The following is a 10,675-nucleotide window of genomic DNA, read 5'->3' as shown; positions in this document are numbered from 1 at the left end:
GATATAAGATCACATTTAACAAGTCACAATCTAGTGAGTCCATAACGTAATGCAGTAATAAGATTTTGATAAACAGGTAATTGTAAAATCAAACTAGTCATTGTTAACCAAAGTAACCATTGTGCAACCTCATCCTAGGATAGCTTAGTTAGCCAACAAACTCTGTAATATGTAAAACAAGGGGTGTCGTCCCCCTGTGCTTAACTCGTTAAACTTCCTTTCCAACCTTTCCCCCCACGACTATTTGTCGTGACTTCTCTATCCTTGTGCCCCAGCATGCCTTCCTTCCTTTCCCCCACCTTAAACTTAAAAAAAAAAAAAACTCGGTCTCATCCAATGTTGATACCTTCCGCAAGAAGAAAGTGGCGGTCCAGTGGAACTTCGCAGTCTAAAGAGAAGATCCCGAAAACCTACGCAGATGCGTATGCACACTTCGGCCTTGAGATGAATGTACTTACGACTCAGATTCTCTTTCAGCCTGCCCCTGGTTCAGTCACAACCTCCACCATCCATCCAGCTTAACGGTACTACCCTCTCTAATGTTACCCACTTTCAGTATCTCGGCTCCAGCCTGTCCACCACCGCACGTATATCAAGCAGTGGTCCTCCCCACCCTGCTATATGGCAACGAGACATGGGTCACATACAGGAGGCACCTCAAGGCACTTGAAAACTTTTACCCACGTAGTCTATGTTCCATCCCCCGAGTTTGCTGGGAAGACAAGAGAACAAATGACAATATTCTCGCTGACACCAACTGTAGGAGCATCCAGCTCACCATTATCCATGAACAACTACGTTGGACTAGCCATATTGCCCGCATGGACGACTGTTGACTGCCAAAGCAGCTATTTTACAGTCACCTAACGAATAGTAAACGTAACGCTGGCGGGCAACTGAAAAAATCTAAGGATAGTCTTAAGACAAACCTGAAAAAGTGCCAAATCGACCCCCTCACTTGGGAGACGATTATTCCACACCGTAACGCTTGGAGGACCCCACTCAAGTGAGTGTGGTGTGGTCCTAGGCCTCCCTATCGTGGACGGATCAACACATAACTGGTGTTGTGGAGTTTCAAGGGGCTGCTATCACTGGGTACCTGGGACCTCACTGTGTGAAGGCTAGCTTGGGTAAGACTCAGCTGTTACTGCCGAGTTGTTTTTCACTGACTTAAGCACTGTTCACCACTATTTAACACTAGTTCCATTCCTTTTCTAAATGAAATAGTAACTTCTGGCGAGATCTTGTTGATATTCCGGTGGGGAGGAGGGTTCAGGGGAGGGACTTGGTATGGGCCAACACAACAGTTGACGTGGCTGCTGCCAGAGCAGCGCCAGGTACGTCTTGACCCTTCGGTGGTCAAGGATGAAGTGTATGTGTGTGTGTGTGTGTGTGTACAGTATGTGACTCTTCCTCTCTCTTTCTCTTCTGTATTTTCTCTCTCTCCCTCTCTCTTTCTCTTCTGTATTTTCTCTCTCTCCCTCTCTCTTTCTCTTCTGTATTTTCTCTCTCTCCCTCTCTCTCTCTCTACACATAAACTATATTACATATGCTGTCACGTGTACCAACGACAAGGATTAATAATAACATCCAAGCACTGTCTCTAATCCTAACTTAATTTCCCTTCCCTTCCATGTTAATTAACCCATTAACAATAGCAGAATCACCAGTACACCTGCAGGCATTACCAAACGGGAGATGAAAGATAGAATTCCTGGATTAACACAGATTTTGTGAGTGTGTTCTGTTGAAGATGATGAGCTGCAGGAGGTGGGCGGGTGACTGGTGCTGCCTTACCGTGACGTGATGAAGGGAGTCGTTGGCACAGGTCTACCGAGCTAGGTTATGAAGCTACGTTTATTATGATGGTGTAGCTGGGAGACGAGTGGTTAATCTATGTCTGTTTGTCTGTATGTCCGTCTGTCGCTGTCTGTATGTTTCGCGGTCTATAAGTCAGTCTGTCTGATTCTCTGGCCATCTGTCTGTCTGTCTCTAATTCCCAGTTCTTTTTCAATCATTTACACGCCCACTTCCCCACTCCATCACTCCTTCATCTTCTCCTTCCTTCCGTTTCACCCCCACTTCCTCCACCCTTCCTTCACTCCATCTCTCACTTCCTCCCCTCCTTCCACCTCCATTCAACCTTACACTCCCTCCCTCCTTCCCTCCCTCCCTCCACCGACCCCCCGACTACCCGAGAAATACCCCCTGATCTTGGTGTATAACTCAGCTCCCTCTCTTAGGTAGGTCGTCTGGGGTGAGGGCAACTGGTCGGGCCTGTGTCTCTATAAAGTTGAGATTCTTGCAATATTTACCACAGAATTTGACTCAACTTGTGATATACGGGTATAGTTTGTTTTGTTTGATGTTCTTCTGGTTGTTCTTGTGTTCTTCTTCATGATCTGAATGTTTTTTGAGTGTTCTGAATGTTCTTCTGGATGTTCTTCTGGATGTTCTTATCGGTGTTCTACTGGTTGTTCTTCTGGGTGTTCTACTGAGTGTTTTTCTGGATGTTCATATAGGTGTTCTTCTGGATGTTCTTATGGGTGTTCTTCTGGATGTTCTTATGGGTGTTCTTCTGGATGTTCTTCTGGGTGTTCATCTGGATGTTCTTCTCGGATGTTTTTCTGGATGTTCTGAGTGTTCTTCTGGATGTTCTTCTGTATGATCTGAATGTTCTTTTGAGTGTTCTGAATGTTCTTCTGGATGTTCTTCTGGATGTTCTTATCGGTGTTCTACTGGGTGTTCTTCTGGATGTTCATATAGGTGTTCTTATGGATGTTCTTCTGGGTGTTTTTCTGGATGTTCATATAGGTGTTCTTCTGGATGTTCTTCTGGGTGTTTTTCTGGATGTTCTGAGTGTTCTTCTGGATGTTCTTATAGGTGTTCTTCTGGATGTTATTCTGGATCCTCTGGGTGATCTTCTGGGTGTTATTATGGGTGTTCTTCTGGGTGGTCCTCTGGGTGTTCTCCTGTGTTCTTCTGGGTGTTCTTATGAGAGTTCTTCTGGATGTTCTTCTGGGTGTTCTTCTGGATGTTCTTCTGGATGTTATTCTGGATGCTCTGGGCGTTCTTCTGGATGTTCTCCTGTGTTCTTCTGGGTGTTCTTCTGAGAGTTCTTCTGGATGTTCTTCTGGGTGTTCTTCTGGGTGTTCTTCTAGATGCTCTTATAGGTGTTCTTCTGGATGTTCTTCTGGGTGTTCTTCTGGATGCTCTGGGTGTTCTTCTGAGAGTTCTTCTGGATGTTCTTCTGGGTGTTCTTCTGGGTGTTCTTCTAGATGCTCTTATAGGTGTTCTTCTGGATGTTCTTCTGGGTGTTCTTCTGGATGCTCTGGGTGTTCTTCTGGGTGTTATTGTTGGTGTTCTTCTGGATGGTCCTCTGGGTGTTCTACTGGGTGGTCTCCTGTGTTCTTCTGGGTGTTCTTTTGGGTGTTTTGGATGTTCTTCTGCGTGTTCTTCTGGATGTTCTGAATGTTCTTCTGGGTGCTCGTGATGTTCCTCTGGATGTTCTAGACGTTCTTGTGGTGTTCCTCTGTGTTCTTCTGGGTGTTCTTATGGGTGTTCTTCTGGATGTTCTGAATGTTCTTCTGGGTGTCCTGGGTGTTCTTGATGTTCTTGTGGATGTTCTGGGTGATCTTATGGGTGTTCTAAATATTCTTCTTGGTGTTCTTCTGAATATTATTCTTGGTGTTCTTCTTGGTGTTCCTCTGGATGTTCTTCTGGGTGTTCTTCTGAATGTCCTTCTGGATGTTCTGTGTTTTCTTCTGGGTGTTCTTCTGAATGTTCTTCTGGGCGTTCTTCTAGGGTGTTTTTCTGGGTGTTCTATATGTTCTTCTGGAAGCGTTCTTCTAGTTTTTCTGGGTGTTCTATATGTTCTTCTGGGCGTTCTTCTAGGGTGTTTTTCTGGGTGTTCTATATGTTCTTCTGGGTGTTCTTCTGGGAAAGATGACACTGCTGATATTTATTGATAATGATAATGAAATACTACTACTACTACTACTACTACTACTACTACTACTACTACTACTACTACGTTTAGAGAGAGAGAGAGAGAGTGTGTGGGAGTATGATGCGAGGGAAAGAAGGAATGAAGGGAGGGTAAAAGATAAGGGTGCATCTATGTACATCTGTCTATCTATATCTGAGTGTGTACACGTCTCTGTCTACATATCTGTCTGTTTGGTTATCTATTGTACAGTACACTCACGAACAAATGTCCTGTTGCCTTACTGTCTCCTTAAGAAACGTGTGTGGGTGTATGTGTGTGTGTGTGTGTATAGCTGTGTTTACTTATGTAGACGATATACTGTACAGGTTTAATGTAAAGATGTAGACACAAAACAGTAGTCGTCCATAATTCTGAAATCCCTTGTACTCGTTCATCTCGTTGTTCCATCCATCCTCCCTGCCTGCTTCTCCCTATTCCATTTCTCCATGGCACAATTCCGGGCCATTTGTTGATGCAGGGGACCCTACCAAGTGTAGTCTCACTTAGTTCTGCCCACCAGTTCCTTGGCATCTCGCAGGGGGAGTTTCCCTCAGGTCCAGATGAATGCTATTATCTAGGGAGAGGAACCGTGTGTGTGTGTGTGTGTGTGTGTGTGTGTTTTTCTAGTTTTCCATTTTCTAAATAAAAAATGAACGTGTCTTTGCAACTCTACGTTGATGGATGTTACAAGTCAGATGCTCAAAGTATGCAAATTGGATACTTGTGGATCCTCTCTCTCTCTCTCTCATGCTCAGCCACCATGGAGCTTCTCTCTTCATTATCATAAATAATGACTAGCGGTTGTTCCAGGAACTTGGTAATACAAAGCGTATCCATGCAAGATTAAGTGATTAAATATATTAGCATACACCGACACCAATAATAATAATAATAATAATAATAATAATAATAATAATAATAATAATAATAATAATAATAATAATAATAATAATAATAATAATAATAATAATAATAATAATAATAATAATAATAATAATAATAATAATAATAATAATAATAATAATAATAATAATAATAATAATAATAACAATAATAATAATAATAATAATAACACTAACACTAATACTACTACTACTACTACTAATAATAATAATAATAATGATAATAATAATAATAATAATAATAATAATAATAATAATAATAATAATAATAATAATAATAATAATAATAATAATAATAATAACACTAACAATAATAATAATAATAATGATAATAATAACACTAACAATAATAATAATAATAATAATAATAACACTAACAATAATAATAATAATAATAATAATAAACACCGGGACTCCATCCCTACATACAAAAACACAAAAAGAATTTAATATCAGACACTTCAACACGGTGTCCTAACTTCGTCTTTTCACATATCACCTCCTCTCCTCACTCACAACTTTCGCACCTTTCTAGATAACTTTTCTCGTCATCCTAGAAAGCCGAAAAAGAAAGTATCAGGCGAAAGTTTGACACCGGAAAGCTTCTTGGAGAAAATTCAGAGTGGCCACAGTGTCAAATTTCTTGGGTAAAGGAAGGTGTTGTGTTTATGTCTTGAAGGTGGCCAGATCATCTTGGTCAGGTGACATGAAAGAGGAAATTCACTTTTTTTCTCTCTTTTATCTCTTTCTGTCTCTCTGTCTATTCACCTATAAGTATTTCTATCTATCTATCTATCTATCTATCTATCTGTCTGTCTGTCTGTCTGTCTGTCTGTCTGTCTGTCTGTCTGTCTGTCTGTCTTTTTTGTCTTTTTCTTTCCTCCTTCGCCCCTCCTCGTCATCCTCCTCCTCCTCCTCCTCTTCCTCCCTTCTTCCTCCTCCTCGTCATCTTCCTCCTCCTCCTCCTCTTCGTCTTCATCATCTGCTCGTCTATCCAGCTCTCACTCAATTGCCACACCTCCCGCAGCTCTCCCTTATAAGCTTGACATAGTGCTTCCCCCTCTCACTCCCCTCCCACTCCTTCTTTTCTCTCACTCTCTTCCCACTCACAGTCTCTCCTCCTTCTTCTTCTTCTTCTTCTCTCCATTTCTTCCCCTTCTCCACCTCTCACAGCCACTGCTTCATCTCCCTCTCTTCTACTCACTCTCTATCCCTCCCCCCCTTCACAGTCTCTCCTTCTCTGTCTTTTCACCACCACTCTCTCCCATTGTCTCTTCCTCTCTCTCCCTTCTCTGTTCTCTCACTTTCTCTCACCCCTTTCTCTTTCTCCCTCTCCCTCTCTCCCTCTCTCCCTCTCTCCCTCTCTCCCTCTCTCCCTCTTTCTCCCTCTTCCTCTCCCTCTCCCTCTTCATCTTCCTTTCCCTCTCCCCCTCTTTCTCCCTCTCCCTCTCCCTCTCCTCTTTTTCTCTCCTCTCCCTCTTTCTCCCTCTCCTTCTCCCTCTCCCTCTCCCTCTCTTTCTCTCCCCTCTCTTTCACTCCCACTTCAGTTTAATTATGGATAATCTGTATAATCTATTTAAATAAGATCACTAAATAATTCAGGTCTTTTAAACAAGTCCTTTAAATAATTCAGGCCTTTCACACAAGTCCTATAAATAATTGAACAAACTCTTTAAATAATTCAGGCCTTTTAAACAAGCCCTTTAAATAATTCAGGCCTTTCACACAAGTCCTATAAATAATTGAACAAACTCTTTAAATAATTCGGGCTTTTTAAATAAGTCCCTTAAATATATGAAGCCATTTTATTATACTGTAATGCTTAATGACTCGAAGCCCTTTAACGAGAACTTACTTTGATCTTTCAGGAGTAACTCAGTTTTTACACGAGAGAAAAATTAATTAATCTTTCCACGTGACAAATCCATAAGACCTCCAGGTATTAAGAAGTCGTATTGAAATGTTGATATTGTATATGTGTGTGGAGGGGTGTGGGGATTAGGGGTGTGTGGGGGGGGGTGTAGGAGGGGTGTACGTGGGAGGAGTGTGTGTGTGTGTGTCTGTGTGTGCGATGGGGGTGCGTGTGGGGGAGTGTTGTGGATGGGTGTGTGTGTGGGTAGGAGTGTGTGTGCGATGGGGGTGCGTGTGGGGGTCGTAGTGGGGGGTGTGTGTGGATAGGGTGTGTGTGCGGATGGTGTGTGTATAGAGGGGTGTTTTTGGGGAAGTGTGTGTGTTTGGCTGTATGTGTGGGGGGGGGGTCCTTGGAGGAGCACCACACAAGAAGGTGCCAATACTTTCGAATTAGCCCGACTGCAAACCGAGGCAGACAAGCGCCAACGCCGGAAAGACGCTGCCACCGCCCCTCCCGCACTAGATGTAGCCCCCCACACGTGCAGCATCTGTGATCGACCCTGCGGGTCCCGTATCGGTCTCTTTACTCACCTCAGAACTCACTAACCTAGGTGACATCCCTAATAACTCATATCATTGTATCATAGCTGGATGATCGTCATACTCGATTCCGAGTGACATCAAAGTAGTAGTAGGCAGGGGGTGTGTGGTTGTGTGTGTTGTGGAATGTGTGTGTGTGTGTGTGTGTGGAGGGGGTGTGTGTGAAGTGTGGGGGGAGTTTGTTTTGGGGTGAGTGTGTGCAGGGGGGTGTGTGTGTGTGTGTGTGTGTGTGTGGAGGGTGTGTGTGGGGGGAGTGTGGGGGGGTTGTTTTGGGAGTAGTGTGTGCAGGGGGAGTGTGTGTGGAGGGTGTGTGTGTGGGGAATGTCCGTGTGAGTGTTCTGTGTTTGTGGGGTGTGTGTGTGGTGTGTGGGGAATGTGCGTGTGGATGTGTGCGTGTGTGTGTTAGGGGTGTGCGTGTGGTGTGTGTGTGGGGGGGGAGGTTGTGTTGGGGAGAGTGTGTGTATGTGTGTGTGTGTGTGTACAAGTATATGTGTGGTTATGTGTGGGGGGGAAGTGTGTGTGAATATGCGTGTGTCACTAGACCTTTACATCCTCATCTCCATGTATGTCTGATGCATAAAGGATATTTCTGTTACCAGTAGTTTTCACGGTCGTTTCGTGGTCATACACTACATCTTGGTCTTCCCAATATTCCTCCAGTCTTTTCTCGAACGACTTAATACTTGGAACTTCGAATTACTGTAATGGTAAAGCTGTTTTGGGGGGTTCGTGATGAGATGAGTAGAGAAATATTACCTTAGTTTGGTGTTCTGTGTTTGTGCAGCTTGTGTACCTGTCGGGTCGTATAATGTACCTGTCGGGTCATATAATGTACCTGTCGGATCATATAGTGTATCTGTCGGGTCATATAGTGTACCTGTCGGGTCATATTTGTTTCTTATCATTTGGAATACCTCGATCATGTGCCGTCTCTGTCTGCAATACATCAAACTCTGCGTATTTTAATGCATATGTATACATGTATATTCATTCATTATATTACAAAACTTCCTAACGTGAGCTTAATTCGTACGTACTGTATATACATACATGAATAACTGAAAGATAAATAGTAATCAGGTAAAAGCAGAAACACAGAAAATGTGCATTACATTTGTAAGGAAAATGGGATAATATTTTTTTTCTCCACTTTTTCAATGTGTTGAAAGTCAGTGAGACACGAATTCTGTTTTACGTGTGACACTGTAATGTACATCCTCCAAATTTAATATTTGAGAGTGGCAGCCTTATCAGAATCTCTCTCTCTCTCTCTCTCTCTCTCTCTCTCTCTCTCTCTCTCTCTCTCTCTCTCTCTCTCTCTCTCTCTCTCTCTCTCTCTCTCTCTCTTCTTCCTTCGTTCTGTTGCTTCTCTGTAATAATAATAATAATAATTATTAATAATTGATAAGTAATGGGCTATTGAAAAGCACAGGAGCCAGAGGTTGAAAATATACAATAGGCAGACAAAGACTTACAATAATAGGTATAGTGGCATCGGGGAGTGGAATGTTTAACCACGGTTTTCAATACCAAAAGGGAGACCTGGAGTAAACACACAGGTTATATATGAGTTACTGATAATGTGTTGTTGTAGAGGAAACACGTGGTTGTAGGCCTCCCTCGCCGCTGGTGTAGTGTGGTGTGGTGTGGTGTGGTGTACTGTGCTGTGCTGTGCTGTGCTGTGCTGTGGAATGTCACCAACCTGGATATCACGGTACCTCCCCGCTGGTGTGTCGTATAGGCCTACATTGTAAACACTGACTGCTGAAATGATCAACAATCCCTGCACTAGTATCTAGGTGGGGAGGTGGGGTTAGTGGGGGAAGGGGAGTGCCATGTTGACTCCCAGGCAGGAAATGCTGAGGGTACGTTTGGTCACAACCTTTTCCGTTTAACTCTTCACCCGCCTCCCCCTTTCTTTCTTTCTTTCTTTCTTTCTTTTCTTTCTTTCTTTCTTTCTTTCTCTCATCACTGTGTATTCACCTTGACCCAACTTATCGTAAATTAACCTAATATTTATAAAGGACTTCAAAGTTCACTTGTGTAATGTGACGTTTTCCTCCATCTAAATCTTTACTATTTATATATTATTCTGTAGTTATGAAACATTGGCATCTCAGTTAATCCTACACGCTTAATATTTTATCTGTCTTGTATAGAGAGAAGGATTTAATGTGGATTTTAAATCATCCTCTGTATCTTCTTTGTCTTTGTGTTTATTTAAATTTCTCTTTTTTTTTCTTTTTCTTTCTTTCAATCTTTCTTTCTTTCTTTCTTTCAATTTTTCTTTCTTTCTTTCTTTCTTTCAATTTTTCTTTTTTTCTTTCTTTCTTTCTTTCTTGGATTTATAGTCGTCGTTGAGTCCTATAGTTTCATTAATTAATATTATAGTTCGTTCATAATATATACTGTAGACTTTGCATTAGTTTATATACAGTATAGTAAATTATACAGTGAATCCTCAATATATTGGATTTTTCACTTCATATATTCCGTTAGATGGGGGTTTCTCATCTAACGGACCCTCGATATAACGGACTTTCATGTCTAAATAATCCGTTAGATGGGGGTTTCTCATCTAACGAACCCTCGATATAACGGACTTTCAGGTCTAAATAATCCGTTAGATGGGGGTTTCTCATCTAACGGACCCTCGATATAACGGACTTTCATGTCTAAATAATCCGTTAGATGGGGGTTTCTCATCTAACGGACCCTCGATATAACGGACTTTCATGTCTAAATAATCCATTAGATGGGGGTTTTTCATCTAACGGACCCTCGATATAACGGACTTTCATGTCTAAATAATCCGTTAGATGGGGGTTTCTCATCTAACGGACCTTCTGTATAGCGGATTTTCATCTTCATATAGTCCATTAAATAAAATTTTCACTACATATTGCATTTCAAGTTATGTTCAAAGATTAAGGGTTACAAATAAATAAATAACAAATTTCAGGAAGCCTTAGTGGTGTATTTTGCTATGACTTAACCAATATACTTAAAATACGACTAAATATATCAATATCTTGGTACTGTATTTCTGTTATGTATTTCTGCCTATTGTTTATCTTAGGTCATAGGTCGTCAAAAATACACCAATTCAGGCTAGGGTTTATTATTGTATTGCTTATTTAGTTTTTTTTATCATTATACAGAGGTCAAAGGTCACCAGAATTAGGAGGTCATGTGTAGAAGAACAGGGGAAAAGTACATGTCTTTACCTTTTTAGAGTATATAATAATATTTTAATTTCCACTATAAATAATTACATAAATTTTGATTATATTACATACTACTATTATTCTGATGTTCGTCATTAAGATAAACT

The 10,675-nt window shown here is 41.5% G+C and overlaps 1 protein-coding gene across 1 annotated transcript in view; it reads right to left on the bottom strand.

Moving 5' to 3' along the window:
- Positions 1 to 1,459: 1,459 nt before the first annotated feature.
- LOC121866833 (ring-infected erythrocyte surface antigen-like) overlaps positions 1,460 to 10,675 on the bottom strand; it is a gene marked incomplete at its 3' end in the record, with an annotated part of 83,553 nt that continues 74,337 nt past the window's right edge. Inside the window, exons 2-5 of the mRNA XM_042366570.1 lie at positions 9,224 to 9,312; positions 2,740 to 3,166; positions 1,654 to 1,675; positions 1,460 to 1,507 (exon numbers count right to left, since the gene is read on the bottom strand). Coding sequence (XP_042222504.1) covers positions 1,460 to 1,507; positions 1,654 to 1,675; positions 2,740 to 3,166; positions 9,224 to 9,312 — 586 coding nt within the window. The remainder of the gene's footprint in view (positions 1,508 to 1,653; positions 1,676 to 2,739; positions 3,167 to 9,223; positions 9,313 to 10,675) is intronic.

The sequence above is a fragment of the Homarus americanus genome, unplaced genomic scaffold (assembly GCF_018991925.1).
Source record: "Homarus americanus isolate GMGI-L3 unplaced genomic scaffold, GMGI_Hamer_2.0 scaffold40343, whole genome shotgun sequence".
Lineage (NCBI taxonomy): Eukaryota > Metazoa > Arthropoda > Malacostraca > Decapoda > Nephropidae > Homarus > Homarus americanus.
The sequence above is the reverse complement of the archived record's forward strand: the minus strand, read 5'-3'. Positions and strand labels throughout refer to the sequence as shown.